This window comes from Callorhinus ursinus, unplaced genomic scaffold, assembly GCF_003265705.2.
Source record: "Callorhinus ursinus isolate GAN/ISIS: 27379988/994484 unplaced genomic scaffold, GSC_fseal_2.0 scaffold73, whole genome shotgun sequence".
Taxonomy (NCBI): Eukaryota; Metazoa; Chordata; class Mammalia; order Carnivora; family Otariidae; genus Callorhinus; species Callorhinus ursinus.
In genome coordinates this window covers 5,263,455-5,286,846 of record NW_027397135.1, presented here as the reverse complement: position 1 = coordinate 5,286,846, position 23,392 = coordinate 5,263,455, and the positions used below count along the sequence as shown (strand labels likewise).

General features: G+C 44.0%; 1 protein-coding gene across 12 annotated transcripts in view; it reads left to right on the top strand.

Annotated features, from left to right (window-relative positions):
- COA1 (cytochrome c oxidase assembly factor 1) overlaps positions 1-22,289 on the top strand; it is a 95,080-nt gene extending 72,791 nt beyond the window's left edge. For 6 of the 12 annotated variants that reach the window (XM_073886893.1, XM_073886891.1, XM_025853175.2 and 3 more), the window contains 5 exons: positions 11,599-11,650; positions 13,780-13,879; positions 15,943-16,091; positions 20,056-20,132; positions 21,042-21,397. In XM_073886893.1, the coding sequence (XP_073742994.1) occupies positions 13,795-13,879; positions 15,943-16,091; positions 20,056-20,132; positions 21,042-21,141 (411 nt within the window). In that variant the 5' untranslated portion in view covers positions 11,599-11,650; positions 13,780-13,794 and the 3' untranslated portion in view covers positions 21,142-21,397. Of the gene's footprint in view, positions 1-7,567; positions 7,591-7,975; positions 7,998-11,598; positions 11,651-13,779; positions 13,880-15,942; positions 16,092-20,055; positions 20,144-21,041; positions 21,398-21,456 lie in introns of those variants that run through there. The other 6 variants (XR_012376450.1, XR_012376449.1, XM_073886892.1 and 3 more) reach the window with 6 other exon arrangements.
- The last annotated feature ends 1,103 nt before the right edge of the window (positions 22,290-23,392 follow it).

Sequence of the window (23,392 nt, the reverse complement as noted above, 5' to 3'; positions counted from 1 at the left end):
CAATTTTAAAATTAAAAAAAACCCCAACTTTGGAGAAGAAAAACATTTTATGTACAGAGAATTATTCAATGTGCAACATCTGGAATTCAGACTTCTCTTGCTCAATATTGTGTTTCTAAGGTTTATTCTCACTTGTTCATATTCATTGCTGTATCATGTGTCATTATATGAATATATGAGGTTGTTTTGCTCTTGTCCATTCTGCTGTTGATGGACATTTTTGTTTGGGGACTATTATAAATAACGTGGCTATGAATTCTTGTATGTCCTTTCTGATGTATGCATGTATGTTTTTCTATGATACATATATCTTGGAGTAGGATTGCTGAGTTACTGGATATGTAAATGTGCACTTCAGTAGATACTGCCAAACAGTTTTCCGTGGTCCTTTTACTAACTTATATTCCACCAGCAGTATACAAAAGTTCTAGTTGCTTTAAGAGGAGGTATGTAAAGCTCTTACGTGTTTAATAAATACATGGTAGCTTTTTTTGTTTTGTTTTTGTGAAGATGATTCCTAGGTAGCTTACTTAGGGCTTGGGGTGGTTCCATCCACCACTGTAGGGAATGCAGGAAGGAGAGCTGGCATAAAGTAGAGAAGGATGGGGGAAGGAGCTTACTTGGGCACATGTGTATTTAATGGAGATTTAGTTTAAAGCACTAAACTAAAGTTGGTTATGCCGTCAGGGATGCCTCACTTAGATATAGAGATTTGGGAATCATCTTAGTTGATCCAAATTCAAGCCTTTGAGTATGATCTTAGGTGAAATTTAAAGTGGGGGCAGAAGAGAGCATATGGAGTGTTTTAGTTTACTAGGGCTGTCATAACAAAATGCAACAGATTGGGTGGCTTGAACAAAATATATTCCCTCACATTTCTGGAGGGTAGATATCCAAGATCAAGGTATCATCAGGTTTGGTTTCTTTTGAGCCCTCTTCTCTGCTTCCCGATGGGACACTTCCGTTTGTCTTTGCATGGTCTTTCCTCTGTTTGTCTGCATGTCTCTGTCCAAATTTCCTCTTATAAGGGAGTCATTATCAGATTAGAGCCTCCCATAAAGACCTCCTTGTAACATAATTACCTCTTTAAAGACCTTATCGTCAAATATGGTTATATTCTGAGGTACTGGGCATTAGGGCTTCAACATATGACTGGGGGGCAGAAGCACACAATTTGGCCCATAACACAGAATGAGAGACAGTAGAACAGATAGAGGGTATAGATTTCAATAAGGAACTTAAGAGGACTGACCAGAGAGGTAAGAAGAAAACAGTCTGTGAAAATGATGGGAGAGTTTCAGGGAAGAATATTCAACCACAGTCCTCCCAGATTCCATTTCTAATCACTGATACCAAATTGTTTTATTCTCCTATATACTTTCTTTTTCTAAAATGGAGGCTTTTAATAGAAATGCTGAAGTAAATGTTTAATAGGGTTTGCCTTACCATATTCACTTGCAAAATGGTTATGAATCAGAGTCCATTATATAAAGTTTTTGATGCCAGAAAATACTATTTTCTTGTTATATTTTCAAATCTGCAAGAGAATGGCCTTGAAATGTATATTTTTCAAATAGATAAGACCTCAAGAGTAATCAGATTTAGAAATCATGGTTTATTATTTAAAGCTTTCTGCCACAACTCTTTATCATTTCTAAAGTCTAACTGCATGGTAATTTTGAATGCTCAAAATATTATAAGGGAGGTTTAAGGATCATAATGATAAATTCTGTGAAATCACTCGGCCTTGTCCTTCATTGATTCTCCAATATCCAGTTGGTCAGCAAATCCCCTTAGCTCTGCTTCATACTTCATGTCTTTTTACTTCTTCGCATCTTCGCTGCTACCAGCCTGTCCAAGCTGCCCTCATCTTCAGTGTGGACTACCACAGGAGCTTTTTCACTGGGTTTCCTGCTTCCATTCCTGCCCCTTTTAGAGAAATATTGGGAAAAAAAAGAAGGAAGGGAGGAAGGAAGGAAGGAAGGAAGAAAGGGAGGGAGGAAGGAAGGAGGAAGGAAGGAAGGAAGGAAGGAAGGAAGGAAGGAAGGAAGGAAGAAAAGGAAGGAAGAAAAGGAAGGAAGGAAGGAGGAAGGAAGGAAGGAAGGAAGAAAGGGAGGGAGGAAGGAAGGAAGGAAGGAAGAAAGGAAGGAAGGAAGGAAGGAGGGAAGGAAGGAAGGAAGGAAGGAAAGGCAGGAAGGAAAGGCAGGAAGGAAAGGCAGGCCAGACTATAGCACCCCCTAATTGAAGTCTCTAGCAGCATCTCATTACACTTGGAATCACATCCACTCTCTAGGATACCCTAAAAAGATCTACATGAGGAAGACCCTGCCCACTGGCCGGCCCTCAGCATACTAGCCTGCTTTCCGCTTCCTGAACCCACCAAGGTGGTGGCTGCCTCAGGGCCTTAGCCTGCCTCACTTGCCCCTCCTCTGGTTTTCACATTACTCCTTCAGTCTCAACTCAAATGTTGCCTTGGCAGAGAGGACTTCCCTCACGCCACAGCTAAAATTGCTCTTTCTTCCTTTTATATTCCAGCATGTGTTAACCTTAAAAAGAAACTGCCAGTTATTTTCACCAGCAAAAGATGTTTTTTTCGGGGGGAATAGCCAAGAATTGCCGTATGCGGCCAGGTAAACTATGTCAAAACCATAGGGAAGCCCGGAGAACAGAGAAGTCTTTCATAGAAAGAAATGGCAAATGGGAACTTGGGAAGGCTGTGATAAACCAGGAGTTGGGAGTACGACGGCTCCTCATTGGCTGGGCTGTGGTGGGCGGGATCGGGTGGTGGTGTGGGAGGAAAACCTTTCTTCTTTCCCCGCTGGGGTGGTAAAGTGTATCCACCTGCAAGGTCCGTCTCTTCCTCTTGAATTTGCATTTGAGGAAGAGCGATGGGGCAGAAGAGCTATTCCTGCTGAACCTCCTGACCCCATTTTAGTGAAGTTTCCCTTTATTGATTTTCACACGTTACAGACGTTTGTTTGTTTGTTTGTTTAGATAGGTAGGTAGGTTAGTTTTTTGTAAGCCACTGCCGAACTGTTTTTTCAAAGGGGATGTACCATTTTGCATTCTCACCATCAGTGGTTGCTCCACATCCAACATTTGGTGGTGGTAGTGTTTTGGAATTTTGTAGTTGTAGTTAGTAGTTAGTATAGGTGCATAATGGTATCTCATTGTTTTAATTTGTAGTTCCCTGATGACAGATGACATTGACTATCTGTGTATGCTTATATGCCTTCTGTACATCTTCTTTTAAGAGCTATTTGTTCAGATTTTTCCCCCAGCTTTTAATTAGGTTTATTTTCCTATTGTTGATTTTTAGGAGTTCTTTGTGTATTTTGGGTAATAGTTCTTTATCATAAAATATGTCTTTTGCAAATATTTTCTCCCAGTCTGTGGCTTGTCCTCTCATTCTCTTGACACTTTATTTTTTCCAATGTATTTATCACTAACTAAATTAACCTTATTATTGTTTATCTCCTCCCACTACAATGTAAGGTCCACAAACCACCTGTCTATGTTGTTCTCTGCTGTATTTCCAGCGGCATAGCCTGGTGCCTGGTATTTTGAGTGCAGTTGGCAAATATATGTTGGTTGAATGATTGGACAACAACTTAACCTTTTCAGTTTGTTTTACTCTCTTTTTTAAGATTTTATTTGTTTGAGAGAGAGAGAGAATGAGCAGGGGGGAGGAGCAGAGGAAGAGGGAGAAGCAGACTCCCTGCTGAGCAGGGACCCCCCCCCCCTCAGTGTAGGACTTGATCCCAGGACCCCGGGGTCATGACCTGAGCTGAAGGCAGACGCTTAACCAACTGAGCCACCTAGGCTCCCCCAACTTGTTTTATTCTTATTGAAAATGGCATTCACCTGATTTTAAGTTCTTCCATCTTCTTATTTGAAACCTAGTTCAAATTTTACCTAAATCTTAATCTTCAAAATTAAGGATAATAGCCACTTGCAGTAGTGTAAGGTGAATTTCCACTGTGGTTCATATGAATTGGTTTAAGATACATAATTGCTGATCTGTGCTTGCTTTGTCCTCCCAAGAGCTGGACAGATTTATTCTCCAGGAGGTAGTCATAGGACTGGACAGTGGAAACAGGAAAAAATTTATGTCAGTCTCATGAAGCCTTATGAAATGAATGCCACCTGCTAGACACTGAAGAATCTCAGTATGTTCAAATATGTATTCACAGATATGTGTGCACATGTGCACACAAACACTGAACCTTGCAAGGTAAAAAAAATTACTCAAAATCTTGGTTCTTTTTGTTGTTGTTCATTGGATTTGTTAAGGATGGAAAATGACATTTTGGTTTCATACTTTTTAATTTTTTTATTTTTAGTGGTTTTTGGCTTTATATATTTTAGTGTTACGTTATTTGCTACTACTGATCATAGCTGTTATATTTTTGTCTATCTTTGACTCAGTTTAAGCTTTTTGCCTTGAATTCTACTCTGAATATTTCCACTCTACTTTGTTTTTGTTTGACTATGCCAAGTCTTCTATTTTTAAGCCTTTCATTGCTTTTTAAATTGTTCTTAAAAATAACGTATATTTTACAGAGTTTTTAAAATCCTTTCAGAAAAGCTTTTAAAGGATGTTTTGGTTTTCTATCCCTGCATAACAAAGCATCTCAAAACTGGTGGCTTCAAACTGGAACCATTTATTATCTGTTGTGATTCATAGATGGTCCTTCTGCTCCATGGGTGTTCTGCCGGTACGGTAGTCATCTGGTGGCTCACCTAGACTAGCATATCTGTGGTTGCTCATTCACATGGCTACTGTGTTGGTGGGGACAGCTGGGCTCAAATGGGATGTTGGGACAATGGGGCATCAATGTCTGTCTGTCTGTCTACCTATCTGTCTGTCTCCATCTAGTCTCAGACCTCTCCTTCACCAAGTGGTCAGTTCACATGGTCTTTTTATGAGGTCTCTCCAGCAGGGTAACCGTACTTCTTATGTGGCAGCTTAGGGCTCCCAAGAGTGCTGAACTGGAAGCTGCCAGGCTTCTTTCAAGCTGAGGCATGGAACTGCCACAGCATGAATTCTGCCTCATTCTGTTGGGAGAAGTGATGTATAGGGCCAGCCCAGATTCAAGTGACAGGTCTGTGAAGATGAGGAGGTGTGGTTTACTGAGGGCCATCTTTGGAGCCTACCTACCTCACTAGGAGAGTCTAAATCTTTCACATTTATTATGTTAGTTGATAGGATGTTGTTCCTATGGCAAAGGCTTGTTTGAATTTACTTCCCTTAGTGAATTTGATTCATGCTTTTAATTCTATTAATTTCTCTGTCAACATCAAGACAAAAAGCAGTATTTTTACCTCAGTTATGATGAATGAGTCCCTCTGCTTGGTTTTACACACATTTTATGTTTAGTTTTCTGGAATTTTAGGCCATATTATAAATTTGAATATTTAATATATTCTTTTTAAAAAGTACTAGATGTTTCCATTCATTTGGTAACTGTATAAATAATAATTATTTAGGTCTAACTGGGTTAATTGGCTTCCAAGCATGCTGTCAGTCCAAATATGCCATTATTTCTAGGGAATTTGGGTTTATTTTTTGATAAGGTGTAATGTATCTTCAAATAATGTTTCAGGAACGCTATGAGGGTTATTTAATATAATAATATATAATCTCCAAACTTATAGTTCCTCCTGTGTTCACACGGCTTGGCTGTTCTTGGATTTCTTGGGGCACACACGGTCTTTGTTTCTCAGGAAGTCATTGTCAGCTTAAACAAAGGGGTGGGGGAAGTCCCTCATGCCAGGCTGCTTGCCTCTTGATCGGCCTGTTACAAATAAAAGGTTATGGGAACACTATGGAGGTTCCTCAAGAAGTTAAAAATAGAGCTACCCTACGACCCGAGCAATTGCACCACTAGGTATTTACCCCAAAGATACAGATGTAGTAAAAAGAAGGGGCACCTGCACCCCAGTGTTTATAGCAGCAATGTCCACAATAGGCTGTGGAAAGAGCCCACATGTCCACTGACGGAGGACTGGATAAAGAAGATGTGGTATATATATACACAGTGGAATATTAGCCACCAGAAAGGATGAAATCTTACCATTTATATCGACATGGATGGAACTGGAGCTGAGCAAAATAAGTCAGTCAGAGAAAGACAAGTATCATATCATCTCACTGATATGAGGAATTTGAGAAACAAGACAGAGGATCATAGGGGAAGGGAGGGAAAACTGAAGGGGAAGAAATCAGAGAGGGAGACAAACCATGAGAGACTCTTAACTCTGGGAAACAAACTGAGGGTTGCTGGAGGGGAGGTGGGTAGGGGGTATGGGCCAACTGGGTGGTGGGCATTTAGGAGGGCATGTGATGTGATGAGCAGAGTGTTACATGCAACTGATGAATCACCTAACTCTGCATCTGAAACTAATGATGTACTTTATGTTGGACGATTGAATTTAAATAAAAAAATAAAAAATAAAAGGTTATGGGAAGATTTTCTGTTAGAAGCATTCAGTTATTCTACGACTTGAAAGCCAAAACTAGGTTAAAAATCTGGCAGTAACATTTTTATGCTTAATTTTTTAAATGCTTAACTTCATTTTCATTTGTGGACGTGGGTGCTTAAACAACAGAAATTTTTTTTTGCACAGTACTGGAGGCTAGAAGTGTAAGATCAAGGTGTTGGCAGGTTTGGTTTCTTCTGAGGCTTCTTTGCTTGGTTTGTAGGTAGCCCTCCTACTGCCTCTTCACTTGGTATTTTTTCTGTGAACGCATCCCTGGTGTCTCTTCCTCTTTTTATAAGGACACCAGTCACATTGGATTAGAGCTCCAGCTTGGTGGCCTCATGTCACCATCATCACCTCTTTGTTGTTGTTGTTGAGGTATAATTGACAAATAAAATCGTAAGATACTTAAAGTGTACATTCCCCCGCCAAGTTAATTAATAAATGCATCGCCTCAAGTATTTATCTTTTTTTTTTTTTTTGGTGAGAACATTTAAGTTCTTTTAATTTTTTCTTAATCTCATATATTTACTCCCATGCTTTTATCTTTTTGTTCTTTGGTATTAGCCTTTTTGTCTCCTTTATCTCAAGTGTAATACATTCCTTTTTTAAAAGTTTACCTCCTTTTATTTCTTAATTTTGCTATTCATACTTTTTTCTTAAAATCATATTTTTTTCTTATTTTTGTCTTTTTTTTATTTTGTTTGTTATCCTTTCATTCTAATTTAAATTCCTATTGACTTAATTTTTTCATCTCTCTTTTCTTAGGCATCGATTCTGTCCCTTCTCTTCCCATACCCCTCATGGTTTGATTTTATAAGGGCTGGAAGGATATGTAATCCTCAGGAGGTGGTACCGATGGACAGTGTCATTCAACAAACAGGGAAGATCTGTCTCTCCTCCTCCTCCCGTAGTCTCTAAATAGATTTTATATGTCTTTGTTTTGTCTTGAGCCCTAAAATTACAACTTGGGGTATATTGATTAAACCATTTCCCAGGATAGTGATGATTTGCTTGCTTTCTACAGATGGCACATGTGAACTTTTGGATTGGCTTTTGGACGGCACATACCACCTATGTGGGAAGCTGATTGTTCTGAAACCTATGGTCTGTAACATGGATTTTGTTACTCAGACAGATGCATGTAATAGCTCTGCTGTGGAACAGATGAGCTGTTTCAGAACCTTTCTTGAGGTTTTTTTCCTAGCTCAGAAAAGGCAAAAATATCTACCCTTCATAGATATTGTGTTAGTAGTGCATATAAGATATTCTGCATTGTGCCTGGTATGGTAGTCACTCAGATGTGGGATAAGCCAGGCCAGCCATATGTCATCCAGAGGAAAATAAGTGAGTGTGTAGATTATTTCTGGAGTGGGTCTCCCCTAGCAAAGCCCAGAGTTCGAGGGAACTATGGGATGTTAAGAGTCTTGCTGGGAAGGTCACATGGCTCTGGGTTCATGTCTAGGCTTCTGGCCTTTCTCCACTTCGGCTGTCTGTAATGCCCACATACTAAGGTAAGCATGGTTTTAACAATTTGGGGATGGTGGTATAGAGGAAAGAATCCCTTTACTACAGAGATTCAGCTCGTAAGACATAACTTGATTTTCAGGAATATACAGTGTGAGAAAAATGCCTGTTAAAAATCAAGGATTTTTATCTGTAGTTTGGTCCATCTTCCTCAGCTGGGTTTTGGGATGATTGTCTCACTGTGAGGGCCTCCTGAGCTGAACTTTTTAAGCTCAGGGATTTTATCTCACGGACTGGCAAATCTCTGCTTGAGGCTCCCACCATCTGACCTGGCCCCCTAGGGACGTCTGCCTCTTGTCCAGTGCCAGAATCCTTGGGAAGAGGAGTCCATTCCATTTACTGCCACAGGCTCTGAATCTCTCAGGATGTGATGGGGGTAGGTGGTGTGTGTGGCACGGAGAGAAGAGCTGTTTCTGGTCTCTGGCTTCCCAGGACTCCCTGTAGGATCACCTGACCACTGACTTTCTGTGCTTTGTTCCTGCAGACCACTGGTTCCTAAGCTTGGTTGCATACTAGGATCACCTGGGCCTGGATCCCACCCCCATGGATTCTGTTTTAATTCATCTGGGGAGTGGCCTGGACATCTGTTTTTGTTTTTTGGGTTTTTTTTTTTTTTTTTTAAAGCTCTTCAGATGAATCTGATGTGCAGCCCAGCTTGATTTGTACCGTACTGCTTTCATGCTTCCCTGGTCAGATCCTGCCTGTGGCTGGAACCCCTTGTTTGCTTCGTTTATCCCCCTCATGATATTTCCTGCAGACCTTCATCGGGTTGGGGGCTCAGACGGAGGCAGACAGGAGGGCCCTCCAGCCCCGTGCTGGCTTGAGCAGCTCTGTCAGCATCTGTTTCACAGATTGCCCTTTGATTCTAGAAAGGCGTTCTAGAAAGTTTGTAAGCCATTGGGGCCCAAGTCACCCTTTGTGTGTCAGAGCAGAGCTACTAGGACTGCTTTCTGAAGAGAGCTTGCCTGTACTTTGTTCTGCCTTCTTGTGGCTAACCAACTTAATTTTCAAAATGCGTCACAATCCTTGCCTCTTAATTAACTGTAAAGCAAAAAAATCTTCCCGTAATCGACTGTGCATTAGTAACTGCATTTGAGTTTCTTGCAGATTTTCACATCAAATTTAAAAATTTCCAGTTCTCAAAAGCTTAGTTCTAGAATGAACAATCCTGGAGGTAGCCTATCATCTATCTCTAGTTCTCTGCCGTGCCTTTTTGCATTTTTTGTGTGTGAGGTTGGGGGCTGCTGAACACTTTCTTCAAGATAGTTGATGCGGCAGGTGAATCAGATGAAGCTGAATAAAAGGAGCAGGGGCTGAGTCCCCGTTCTTCCCACCCCACCCCCCCGCCCCAGCCCCACTCCCAAATCCCTCACCTTACTTTCACACACAGAAACCAGGTCAGTCATGACTGCCTCATTTCTCCTTTGAGTCAAGGTAGCCCATCAGAGCTTCCCACTTAGACCTCACTGTTGTGGCCACTTGGTTATATTTTTTCTTGGACTGTGATTGTGGCTTTTATTATGGGATGTTATTTAAAAAAAAAAAAAAGGTTGTTTTTTGGAATTTTGAAAATTAAAAAAAAAAAAAAAAAAAAAAAATTCCAGGGATGTTGTTTGCAATACTAGCCCCTTCAGAGACTCCGCTGCTGAGCATGTATGGGAGAGATCCTTCTCAGCCTGGTGTATTAGGAAGTGTATTCCTCCTCAGCTGCTGATTCCCGTTATGCCATGGACACTCCAGTCCTTGTAATTGCTCAGACTTCCCTTCCTGCCAAGCAGATAGGAAGCTCTGTGTCAAATCTTTGGCTGCCTTGAAGTAATGTCTAGTGCATGAGAGAATGTAATTTTGTGCACTAACTTTACCTCAACTCTATTTCTTTTCTTAAAATTATTATCAATTTGGCTTAATTTCTTCATTCAGTTTTTTTTTCTTGTAAAATACGCATCCTTGTTAGCCCTATCATCCTTTTGAGAATGAGCTCATGTACCAATAAGTAAATAAATATTTTAAGAAACTGCCCTTTTGATATACTCTTCCTACCTCAGTGTTAGCTCTTGACTTTGCTCTCTTCCCTAGGTCTTCTGACTGGTCCTACTGCCTTGGTCCGCCTCCTGTCTGCAGCCCCTCATCTGCGGGGTCGAGCCTAGCAGCTCAGGGTGGATGGGCTCTATTAGCAGGAACTGCCTCCATTTCCTGACCAATATCCTGTGGCTCAAGCCCCTCCCACTCCCCTGTACTTCTGTAGCTCCATTTTGTTTTGGTTTTGTGTGTGTGTGTGTGTGTGTGTGTGTGTGTGTGTGTGTTTGCTGCTGGGCCTTTGCTCTCCATTTCCACTGATCTGAAGCCCATCTCCCTGCTTTCTCTGCTGAGTCGGTTTCTTCTATGAACCCTTTGCTGATCCCCTCTAGGCAGAGTCCACTGCTTCCTGGATGTCACTTCCTCCCCTGGTGCACGTGTCTGGTTGACTAACCAGGCTGTGGCTCGCCTGGAGGCACCTTTGTGCAAATTAGAAAAAGGCACCCGCCCCTTCCTCAAGTCACTTTCTAGAATTTCAACTGTTGGAAAACTGTCTTTTTAATAAATAGCCGTCTAAGATGTTTAACCTGGAAATGGCAGCCTGCGAGGATTGTGCTGCACTGAACTGCACAGTTGAACTTGATGGCCCTTTTGTGAATCATCCAGATTCCCCTCAGCACTGTTTGACCAGAGCAGGCCCTCTGCAGCCATTTGCTAAAGAAAAGAAAGAGTGAAAGTACAAGTACATGCCATGTTTTTATCACAAAAGATAGTAGGAAAGGCCCTGAACATTATGAATATATTCAGAGACATACTTATTTTTTACATTTCAGTGTTTCTGAAATCAGCAGGTGTCTTAAAGTCACTGTATCATGGTGGTTCAGAGCACAGACCCCAGGCCAGACTGCCTGGGTCTGAATCCCAATTCTACCACATAGACAATACGCTGTGACTCTGGGCACTCTGCGTCGCCTCTCTGTGCCTCAGTTTACTGATCTGTTAAATAGGGATGATAACCGTAGTTCCTACTTCATGGGGTGATTGGGAGAATTAAATGAATTACTGTATGTACAGTGCTTAGAATATAGGTGCCAAGCACCTCATAGTGAGAGATATGTTACCTATTATCATTCTTATTAAAGTCTGTGCACACACTTAATACACTGTTGTTTCTTTTTAACCCTGAGAAACTCTTTAATTCATGGTGTATAGCTTCTATTGATAGCGTCTCATTTTGGTGGGCGGCTGCCTGGCCCCAGGCTTATAAGCACTGTGGTCAAACACCTGCCGCGGGTCCTGCCCTTCCCACACCAGTTTTCTGATTGCTGCAAGAGATACATAGCACACACACAGGAAACAGCAGGCTTTGTTGTCTCCTCTTAATAGGGCAGAAGAGAAAGGGGGGGAAACCAGGGCCTTTATAGACAAGGCTTGTTTTGAAATTTAAACCTAACTTCTTATTTATGTTGCAAGGCTTGGATTGGTAATAAATCTTGGCTGTTTTAAAACTGGAAATCAGAGAGAATTGGGTTTGAAGAGTGATTTTAATGTAAAATCTTTATCTAATTGCAGAGCAACTTTCCTTTGATGATTTTCAAGAAAGCTGTGCTGTGAAGTGGCAAAGGTAATGAATGTTCTGGGGCCATGTTCCCCATTAGAACCCGTCAGAGTATTCTCAAGTTAGACAATAGATGTAAGTTTTCCCTCAGCAATTGTGAGTTTTTCCTGGTCTCTCGTGTCCGCCTGTGACTGTAACTTCACATGAGAGATGGGGTGGCCATTCTCTGCATTGTTTCAGGACACTTTTCCCCCCATGCCTCCTGCCAACTTTAGAAACTGCAGCCTTGTGGGGAAGTTCTATGTGAGTCATGCTCAGTGCCCCACCCTCCTGAACTGTCCTTCACATTAAGCAAGATCTGGTTCATGCATTTTTTGTTTGGAGATGCTCTGACCATTTTCATTATGAGACAGAATGGCTTTTCCCAGATCACATTGCTGTAATTGACTTACATGCAACTTTGATAAATATTCTTACACGCTACCCAGCACCGTCAAAACTGTCACAGCAATCCTACTACATGTGTCTGGGGTTTCAGCGGCTTTCTCTTAGTTGAATAAAACTGGGTATAAGTAAGTTAATACAAGGATCATCTATAGCTTCACCCTCCCTAATTTGATATGTTGATGAAAATCCTTTCCATACATAAACCTCAGTTTGATGTTATTTTTGTGTGGAACTGGTAAACTTTAGCCCTGTCTGAGGGTGTATTTAGTTCTCAGTTCCCAGAAAGAATATCCACATGAGGAACTTTGTGAAGAACAGGCCTTCTTATGGGTTCATGTCCCTACAGGTGTCAGAAATGAGAAGCAGACTGTAGTTCTTACGCTCCGTGTTCTAGAAGGTAAAGGAGGGATGGTGAGAACATACAGATACCTTGACGCAAAGGTCCGGCTGGCGGAGGACCTAGTATTATGCCCAGTTCTCTTGCACGGCGATGCCTTGGGCCCCTGTATGTCCCATCAAAGGTTTTGTCCTAAAGAAGCACATAAAATCGAAGGTTAAATCTTCACATGGGGACATAAACACTTCATCTTTCCCTTTATATAATAAACTGGGATTTCTGTCTCCGTCTAGAATCTCATTTCTTTTTGGAGAAATACCAACAAAGACAGAGGAATTTACCTAAATCTCACGGAGGGTGAGGGTGCCCCGATGCAGCATTCATGGTCGAAGCAAACTGGAAGCCTACAGAAAGAATCTGACTCATAGGCATTTTGTTGGGGTTTTTTTGTTTTTTGTTTTTTGTTTTTTTTTTTTTTAGTTGGTTGTCAACATTTAGAATTAGAACAGTTTCCCATAAAAGACCTCTTGAAATACTGGAAGATCCGTTCAGATTTGGCCCACATTAACCATGGTCAGCTGGAGCCGGGTTGAAGCTGTCCCTTGGCTGGGCCATGCACTCCTCACTTTTCAGTGTCTGCTCTCATTTATGCGACTTGTGTGGTCCTGTGGGCATTTGAATGGTGACCCGGATCGAAGCCAGTGTCCTACTCTGTTTTATGGCCGGGTATCTCACGGCTTCACAGAAAGGCCCTGGCCAGGTGTGAGCAGTGGTTACATGGCCGCCGGGAAGGAGGCTAATGGGTGCCATTGAGGCCCAGGTGCTGCTCCAAGCCCCCCCCAGGCCTTCAGGAGACAGGCGTTAAGGCCAGGGTGGGTGTGGTGTGCTGACTCGGCTGAGCTGGCTCCTCTCCATCTCTTCATTCATCCTGAAAGTCATGACCACAGTTTCCTCATCCAGGGGGTGGGACATTTTTCCAAAATATGAAAGAAAGCAGCCAGTGACCACGCCGGCCCATTCGTAGGCTCATCAGACCAACTATTGCTACAAAAGGATAAGCTTCCTGTTTACCAGCCGGCGTGAGACAAAGTGGTTGTGCTTCCTGGCCACGCAGGACTTGGCACACAGGCTGGGTTCTGTCCGAAAAGACAGCAGGGCTGAATGCTTGCTCTGTGCTCAGCCATCGCCCCCACGGCCTGGGTCCTGGATGTGGGCCACTCTCGGGAGGGCACTTTTGCTTTGGCTCCAGAACCAGGCCTGGCTTTCTGAAAGGAAGCAAACAGGGAAGGTGGCCTCGCCTCCTGCCTGGCTTCCTCTGTAGCTTTCCTTTCTCTGTGGGGCCGCATCCAGGCAAAGGCCCTAGGCAGAAACCTGAATGTAACAATAAATTCATGTCTTTTTTGTTTTCAAGTCTCCAGGAAGCAAAATGCCATGGTCTCTGGGGAAACTGGTCTTTTATTCCAGCGTGGTGGCCAGTGGGACCTGCACCCTTACATATTACCTGATACAAAGTAAGTATCCAGCAAACCAAGCCGCCCCAGGCAGGCTTCCTCCCAGTCTCGCACCCCTGCTCCTCCAGCAAAGGCAATACTTCAGATGCTTTCAGCAGATTAGAGAGAGGAGGAGAGGCTGTTTTTAGCAGCCGGCACACCATTCCCGTGGGCTCTAGCTTCCTGCTCATCCTCTGGCCCTAGTTTCTCCTGGAGCTCCACGTGCATGTGAAAGGACCAGGCTTCGTTTGCATCAGAAGCCTTGTAAAAAGCAAGAGGGGCTTTCACTCCAGTGCGCACACACGAGAGATCCCTTCAGATTTCTGAGATGATATAAAGAAGAGAGGGAAGGGGAGTACCAGATGGTTCACAGGTGGGGAAAACTGGCTGTTTCTCAAGTGTTGTCAGCCTGTTTGCCCTGCCGTTCTCTGCTCTTGACTGAGTGGAGGAGGGGACCTTGAGCAAGGGACTGTGGTGAGAGCAGAAAATAAAAGCAGAGTCCAGGATGCAAAATCCGGACAGAAAGCCGCTTCCAGCCCCACTGCACCCAGATTTGAATTTGTAAAGATGGGCCACAATTACTGTGGGCAGCCAAGACTTTTAAGGTCATTTCAGTGCTATTGGTTGCAAAGCAGCAGCAGTTTTTTTCTAGACTGACTTTCTTTGAAGATCCTTTATGCCTGCCCAGCTTGGCTTCTCACCCTGACTCTGTGCCATTTTCACTTCCTGCCAGGATGTGCGTATCACCAGCAGACCGGCAAAGAGAGCTCAGTGGCCTCTGCGTACATTCTTCCCCACCTTCCTTCGGAGTTGGCCCACAGGTCCCTGAGTCTTGAGGTGGCCTGAGATGGGCACTGTCAGGGATCATTCAGACTGGAACACCTCCGTCTCCTCTCCCCTCTGCCTAAGGGATGGGGACAGGGCACAGCTCCATTCTGTGGGTCCGGAGACTGCCAGCCTTCCCCTCCCGCCTGAGGAGGCTGGGGTCGTCCGGTAGAGACAGCTGAATCTCTGCACTGGCTGTGTGGCCTCGTTGGGGGGTCTCTCACCTCAGTTATCTGTGTGATGGGGGGTAATATCAGTTACCTGTGCATGAGGTTGTTTTATAATAAAGCTCACAACCTGTGAGGTACTGAGAATTATGAGATGTATGAACTATTGAGGACAGTGTCTAACCGTGGAAATCTGGACCCAGCTTCTGCCCCCCCTTTCCCTGTCTTGGCTGGCACCCGTTCACACCTGCAAGCCCCTGCAAGCCCACTGCTGGGAAGCAGCCCAGGAGGAGCCTTCTCCCTGGCATCTCTAGGCTCAGGCTGTCTTTCCCTTCTATCACTGGGATGGGGCCTGCAGCAGGGAAGCTCTTGCTTGTGGCCTGACCGCAAGCCCTACTTGGGAAGCCTACCCTACAAGCGCAGCTTGTCTACCTTCCACCTTCAAAGAGATGCTTCCTGGAGTTACTAGTAGCTTTTGGGCCAAGAGGTGTATGTACCTGAGACAGAGAAGTTTAAAAGCTTTACCTACAGGAAATGTTGCCTTAAATCTAAAAACTTTGACAAGTGAGCATTTTCAGTGTCTGTTTCTTGGCCCGGGGGTTTTTGTTGTTGTTGAAGTTGTGGTCTGTCTGATTTTATGCTGGTTTATCAGGACCTTCATCTGAGTGGAAGGAACAGTGTTTAGAAGTCCAGAGTCATGGGTTTGGGCCCCAGCTCTGCCTCAGACTAGCCGTGTCACTTTGAGCGAGTCATGGAGTCATAGGGCTTTAGAACTGAAAGGAAAGCTAGAGAAGATCCAACCCCTTAGATGAACAAATGAGGCGGGAAATGAGAGATGGAGAAACTGAGGCACAGAAAGATCAAGTACCTCGCTCACGAGGTACTTATCTGCCACGTTCCCGCAGGTCCTGACTTTCTCTCAAATGGATAGCTTACAGTTAACCGTCCCTAATTATTTTTCCATCCAGAAATTTCACACTTGTTTCTGTTTCCATGCTGTACATGAATTGTATCCTCTAACTTTCTACAGAGAGTCTGTCTGACCAAGTTTCAAACAGAAAAGTAAATGTAACAACTGTCTTTCTCCTTTAGAGGCTTTTTCCAAGGCTTCCTATTACCAGCAGGCATTGGAACAGCTGCATGGCCACCCCGAGGCCCTGGAAGCCCTGGGCACTCCCCTCAATGTCCACTATCTCCGCCTCACCGACAAGTACAACTTCGTGGACATTGCTGAAGCCCAGGTAACGTGCTTCCCTTGCAGCCCACGGGCTGGGTGCCTGCGGAAGTCGGGGAGAGGGCTGCCTTCATCCAGGGAGAGTCTTGGAAGGAGCTGGAGTAAGGATTCGGGATGAGAAAATCCACTAAGTAAAGCTGCGACTAGGCATTACTGAGCACCTTCTATAAAAGCAATACGGATAAATTTATTCTCATATATTTGTCTTCCTTTCTGAGGAATCAGTGTGGCGGGGAAGGCGGTGTTCTGGCTCGGGTCACCATCTTGAACTGCCGGTTGTAGGGAAGTGACCATGGTGGGGGGCAACAGCTTCAGCTTTGAACTTGAAGCACATCTGCAGCCAGTCAGGGCTCGTTCAAGTGTGAGCAACTCTTTAAACTGTAGTTTTCTCATTTACTTGCATTGCTTCCATGGGATGTCAGTCCCATTTTCTCAGTTTTGTCTTGTCTTTTCTAGTTCAGCTGGTAAACTCACCTGAATACGAAACGCTCTTACTCTTCTGTTTAACAAACACGTTTTGAGTGCGTGTCAAGTTAAAGGAATGATTCTGGGCTCGGTGGGGAATACAGAGATGCCGAAGGCTTTCAAGGGCTGTAGTTTAAAACTTCCAAGGAAGGCCGGGTGAAGTAGACGCTGTAGTAGTGGCCCAGGAGGGAGCAGGTAGCAAGCTGGGATATTGGTGTAGAGAAAAGGAGTGCCAGGCTGAGGAGGAGCATGCACGTGAAGGCATGTGGCTGCGTTCCCTGCCAGTGTGAACTCGGCGGAGCTGCAGGCTGCCGGGCAAGGTGCAGGCAGAGAGCATGGGCTGTGCTGCTGGGCCGTGACATCATCGTGGGAAGTGTGCACACTTGATTCTGGGGCCAGCAGAAGCCATGAAGGACTTTAAGGATAAGAGTGAGACGCTCTGATCTAGGGGTTTTTTTTTTGTTGTTGTTGTTTTTAGTAATGTTTTTAATGGGAATAGTTTCATTGGGCTTTTTTTTCTTACAAAAGCCATTCATGCTCAAGATTTTGATAAAAATAGTTGATCTAGCTTGAAAAGAAGGTAAATGCATGCTGATTGACAGTACCCAAGGACCAGGCACAGGGAACTGCCTTTCGGAAAGCAGTGTGGCCATGCAGGTGTGTAGCGGTGAGAGCATGAACCAGAGCTGTGGCTTGGTTCTATCAGGAGAGGGGTGGGTCAGAGGTCACGCTTTAGTGCCCGACAGGGAGGAGTAGACAGATGGCAGTACCACTCCGTGAGAGGAGGAGCCCAGGAGGAGAAAAGGGAGGGGGCGGGCAGATCTAGGGTGCCCACTGCGGGCCACATGGCGTCAGGTCTTTCACACCATGTGGTATGGCTCCTCTGTGTGTCCCCATTGGCCGGATCCCCACAAGCACAAGAACCTGGAAAGGCCAAGGGTGGGGTCTGGCTGTTCACCGTGTGTCCAGCACAGAGCACAGAGCCTGGCTTTGATGCTCAGGAAGGCTGCAGGCACCTCAGCTGAAGGCTGAAGGTTGATGCAGCATCAGTTCTGTGGTCTGGTGCCCTGATGAGTGGTTGACACCATGGGGGCTGTGCTGGGGAAGCTCTGCTGGTCGGGCCCAGCTTCCCCTCTGGCCCAGCATCCTGGCCCACGCCGAGAGTGTGGTGCCGAGAGCACTTCACCCTGGGCTTCCTGCGGAGCCATGGTGGTGTTGGCTGTGGTGCTGGCTTTGGGCTTCTGCTGCTTGGTGGACACGGTGGCTCTGGAGTGACAGGAGGTCAGGGTTTGCTGCCCCGGAGCCGCCTGTTACACCAGCTCTTGTTCTTCGGTTTATGGAGCATGTGCGACATCTTTTCGGCACTCTTTACTTCCTTCCTTTACACCAGCTGTTTGTGTCTACAACACATGCCGGTTCCTCCCACAGTCCCGTTCGTGGCTCGTGTATTTTGTCCAGAGCTAAGAAGGGCCGGTGGTTCATGAGGTAGTTGTTGTACTGAATGTATGTGCGAAATAGTTACTACCTACCCACATTTTGGTGTAGCGGACGTCCAGCTCTACTCTTTGGCAAGGCCTGGCCGGTGAAGAAGCAAGTCCGTGCAGCGCCTGGTCAGCCCCCAGAGGCGCAGCTGTCTGAAGTGCAGACATTGACCCCTCATGTTTGCTGCTCTTCATAATCCTACTTGCTTCTGTCCTTCCCCCCACCTTTCTTTTGTTTTCTTTTAGAATGCGGAGATGCTCAGTCGGGGCTCTGTTGCTTAATTTTATTTTATTTTCATTTTTTAAAGCCTTTTTTTTTTCTTTTTTCTTTTTAAGATTTTATTTATTTGACAGAGAGAGAGACAGCGAGAGAGGGAACCCAAGCAGGGGGAGAGGGTCCAAGGGAGAAGCAGGCCTCCCGCGGAGCAGGGAGCCCGGTGCGGGGCTCGACCCCAGGACCCCGGGATCATGACCTGAGCCGAAGGCAGACCCTTCACCGACTGAGCCCTCCAGGCTTAATTTTATAATCCCGAGAAGAGCTGTGGCTCTGTTCCAAAAGTGGAACCTTGAGGAACTGCCTTAGTGTGATTAGGTGACTGCTTATTCACGTGGGGTATGGAGCCACCATTCCAAAGCCTGTGTCTTCTGTAAAGTGTGTTTACATAAATGAAAGAGGGAGAAAAAACACAAAAGTTGTGTGTATAAAGCAAGCAGTTCTTTCTCTTGGCGGCAGTTTGGAGCGGGTGAGATACGCCATCTTTTAGCTTATGAGAGGTCAAAGTACGTACCCCCAAATTTCCTGGTAATAGCTCCTCGTTTTAAACCGTGGATTTTTTTTCTCTTTTATTATGAAAAGTTTCAAACAGACAGAAAAGATAAAAGAATTCACACTGTGGCACCCATGTAACTGCTACCTGGATTCTACGATCAGAGTTGATCCTTGAATGACACTGATTTGAACTGCATGGGCCCACTTAATACGCAGAGTTGTTTCCATACAGTACAGTACTGAAAATGTATTTGCTCTTCCTTATGGTTTTCTTAACATTTTTTTCCCCTAGCTTACTTTATTGTAAGAATACAGCATAGAATACATATAACACACAAAGTATGTGTCACTCGACTGTGTATGTTATTAGTAAGGCTTCCAGTCAACAGCAGGCTATTAGTAGTTAAGTTTTGGGAGAGTCACAAGTTAGATGCAGATCTTGAAATCTTGTTCAAGGGTCAGCTGTAATATTTTACTTGATTTGCTTTATCCCATATCTGTTCATCTAGTCTAGTCATATCTCTGTCCATGAATGTATTATTTTCAAACATCCATACACTTCATTTAAGCGCATAAGTAATATATCATTAACCAAAGTTTAATATTCATTTATGGTTCTTTTTTTTTTTTTTTTTGAGGTAAAACTTGCATTCAGGGAAAGGTACAGATCTGTCTTATTTGATGAATTTTAATAAATGCATACACCTGTGCAACTCAAGCCCCCATCTAGATGTAGACTGCTCACACCGCCTCCCAGTCCCGCATGCTCTTCCCAACTGATCCTCTCATGTCCCTCCGCCCCCCTAGAGACAGCCACTTTTCTGTTATTTTTCCCCAGCCTAGTTTAGCCTGTTCTGGAACTTGAAATCGTGCATTATATACTTTTGGGTAAGGTCTTGCACTTGGCGTGTCTTTGAGATCCGTATTGTTGCACATATCTGTAGTTTGTTCTTTTGTAGCAGGGGTTTTTTTGAGTATCATTGTAAGTTCTCAGAGCATTGAGTTTGCACATAAGGTCCCTTTGCCAAATAGGAGGACTGCCATTGACCTCGCCAAACCATCCACAGAGGGGCAGGACATTTGGATGGAGCCAGATGGAAAATCAGGTCAATTCTACAGCCAGGCTCAGTTAGAAAACAACCGATTCTGTGAACGATCACTGGACTTCTTCGGGTTCACTCTAAAAACATCATTTTTTTCATTTCCTTAGAGGACAACAATGTACCCAATTGTATCTCCTATTTTTAACCCCCCAGTTGAAGATTCCTGTCTCTGGACCCAAGTCAGAGGGCCATCTCCATGTCATCTCATCGAGAAATGCTCCCTTTCAGAGGTATCAGCAAGGTGGGTGGGAATGGAGGAGAACTTTCTGATGGAAACAATCCTGATTCCCATTTTCATTTGTAGTGAAATGATTGCAGGAATAGGAATTTGTTTTTCAAAGCTTGAAAAGTTTCACAGCCTGGACACCAAGCCAGTGTGTTGGCTCTTAGCTCAGTCCAGACATTTTATCCAGTACAATCTACTGAATTGTCCTCTCCTTGTATTGCTGACTGGGAAGAACTTTCCAGTTACCGTGGTCTAGATCTACGATAATTGATGCTGTGTTACAGCTTCTAACACTACTGTCTCCCGGTCGTTACAAATGACTAAAGTCATGGGTTCCTGTTCCAGAATTATTCATCACATTCTTTATATAAGATCTCCACCCCATTAATTGGCTTTTCTTGTCTGGTTGCCAACAGCTACATTCACTCACTTCCCCCTCCGGAGGCCTCTCTCAGAGATGCTTGCTCTTTAGCCAAGATGCATTTTAATTCCCCAGGACAAAAGGCACAGGCGACCCTCAGGCAACCCCCACCTGCTTCCCCCTGGGCTCGTTGACCCCTGAGCCTGGGATTAATGAAGTTGCTGGCTGAGTTCCAGCCAAGAATCGGAGGTGGGTGTGAATTAGGAAATGGGGAATAAGCTGTTCCATCTCTTTCGTGGTGCCCCTTCCATTCTCCTGTCATTCATTCTTTGTTAAACTTGCCGTGACAGCGATGCTGGTGCAACAATGAGAGTCCGTAATACAATGTTTAAAACCTTATGTGAACGTAGCTCCAATATACAATGGTGTTGAAGACTTTTAAGACATTATTCAAAAAACGACTGCTTTCTTCCCCCCGCCACCCCGCCCCCCGACCATGTCTTTTGCCTTGGTGTATGTGAGTAGGGAGACTATTCTTCTGGTTTCTCTCAGGTGGCACCTTCAGGAGGTCTTCTTAAAGCTTGAGGATGGTCAGCAGATTCCCGTGTTCAAGCTCAGTGGGAACACTGGTCATGAAGTAGAAAAGGAGTAAAGATGATCAGAAAGACTCTGCTTGCTCCAAACACGGCCTTACCTCATCACCACGTGCCCTCCGTGACTGGGAGCCAGGTGTCCAGCCGCCAGGGGTGATGGGATGCTCTGGCATATGGTAATTTTGGTATAATTCTAATTTGACCACAACTACTGTGGGTTTTTTTTTTTAATCAGAAATGAAAATATTACTATAAATTTAATTGATAGTTCACTGTCTAAAAACAAAGTACAGAATAAAAGGACTCAGTAAGATATTTGTTAATTTTTGCTAGTTCTCATCTTTCCTTTTTCCTCTCCCCTCCCCCCTCCCCAGAGTTTTTAGTTCCATCAGTGAGAAGACCCAAGACTTACAAGCATTGAAGAAGAGGTCTTTAATTGTTAACATTAGAATGCCCTACCCTTAATTCATGTTGCTAAGTAGCTTGTGAACGTTGTCAGTCCCTTGGGAATATTTATTTTTTTTGCTTCACTGTTATTTTATCTTCTTATTTCTGTTTTAGTCACCAACGGTCTGCCTGATGGAAGATTTGCAAAATAACTGCTTTAATCCAAACATTTTAGAAGCTTAAAATATTCATATGTGTACATAGCACATGCAAAACTAACTTAGGAATGAGAGTTTAAAGCTACAGGTCCTTTTCCTTCTGTTTTACAGACAACCCCATATTCGAGAAGCACACCTTTAGGTTTTACCTGTTTTTAGGGAACAGTATTATGAAGTCAAAGATTTTCCTTCCCTCTGAGCACCGCAGCTGATGAAAACCAGAAATCTGATACCTTTGCTTTGAAAAGGCCAGTTTCACCCCTTAATGCGGTTACAATTGCCTACAATAAAGGACATTCATGAGCTCTTTTCCTACACTCTTAATATTCTTTGGAGGGAAGCCTTTTAGAAAATATTGAGCTTAAACATGCTGGGAGAGCATGAGACCTTTAATCGTTGGAAGTTATTTCTATTCTGGAGCTTGTTTCTTTAAAAACGTACGTTCTTTGAATAGAGTTTAGAGTGAAAAGTGAGTCTTCCCTGAGAGCACTTTTGCCCTGTGTTTGTTGATAGACACTATAATCTCTGCAGTCTTTTAAAGTAAATGGTAACGTTGTATACACAGTTTGTGCTGCTTTATTCTTTAAAAGTTACATACTGTTTATTGTCTATGTGTCAGTTTATGTATTGCTTCATATCGGATTGTTCTCCAACTTTTACTTCCTTACAGTGTTTGCTTGGTTTTCTTCATGCTGTTGCCAAATCACCGAAAACCAGGGCCTGGGTGGGCCATCTGTTCTGGAGTCAGAGCAAGTGACAGGTTTTGTTTGTGTAGCGTTTGAATTAATTAAGAGACTTTAATCTGACAGGAAATAGTATTAGATCATGAAAAGATGCTTGATTTCTACTTCAAAGTCACCACCTTGGGTGCTTTTTCCAGTTAAGTTTACTTCCATGTATGTACTTATTACTTTCTCGTATGATTGTGGGACAGGCCGGAACTTGGGTCATTGCAGTAGACAGACCTTGTCTTTCCTTGCTTTGAGCATAGCAATGATGTGTATTTGCAGCCCACTACTTCCTGTATATCCAGTAATCACTGTGACTCAGCCATTGACTCCCATTAACTACCTTGAGGACATCTTGTAATCCACACTGTCATCAGAGGAAAAAGCAACTCTTCCCCATAAGCAGTTTGAGCAAGTGCCCCTTGCATACCCTCAAATAGACAGGAGAGCCCAGGGACTGGAGAAAGGGCTTCACTAGAATTATAAGAATTGTAAAAAACCGGGGAAGAGAGAGCACAGCCAACAAATGGTAGTATGACTCCCCTGTGCCTTTCCCCTGCAAGATGTGGCATGCTCTCTCCCCTGGAAGTTGCTTACCAGCTGGCGTGCTGAGTGGGTGGGGAGGGACTGGAGAGTCAGAGTATTAGGATACTGTGGCAAAAGAGTTTCAAGCCGCGGTGCTGAAGTGATGGAGAAGCGTGTGTTACTGAAGTGGTGATGGAGAAGCGTGTGTTACTGTTGAGGAGGAAATCTAGGAGTCTGATGGGCCTTGAGATCTGAGACTTCACACAAGTGCAAAGAGCCAACACAAAAAAGGCCTTAGCGGGAGAAATGTGAGCTGTGCCCCAGAAATAAGATATCCAATTTGGCCAGGGTGGAGGTTAGCTGAAGACATAGTAAAAGAAAGCCCTGGAAAGGTAAGTTGGTCGTGGCATGTGCCAGCGTTAGCATTTTGCATGTGGCTTGTGGCCGTCGTA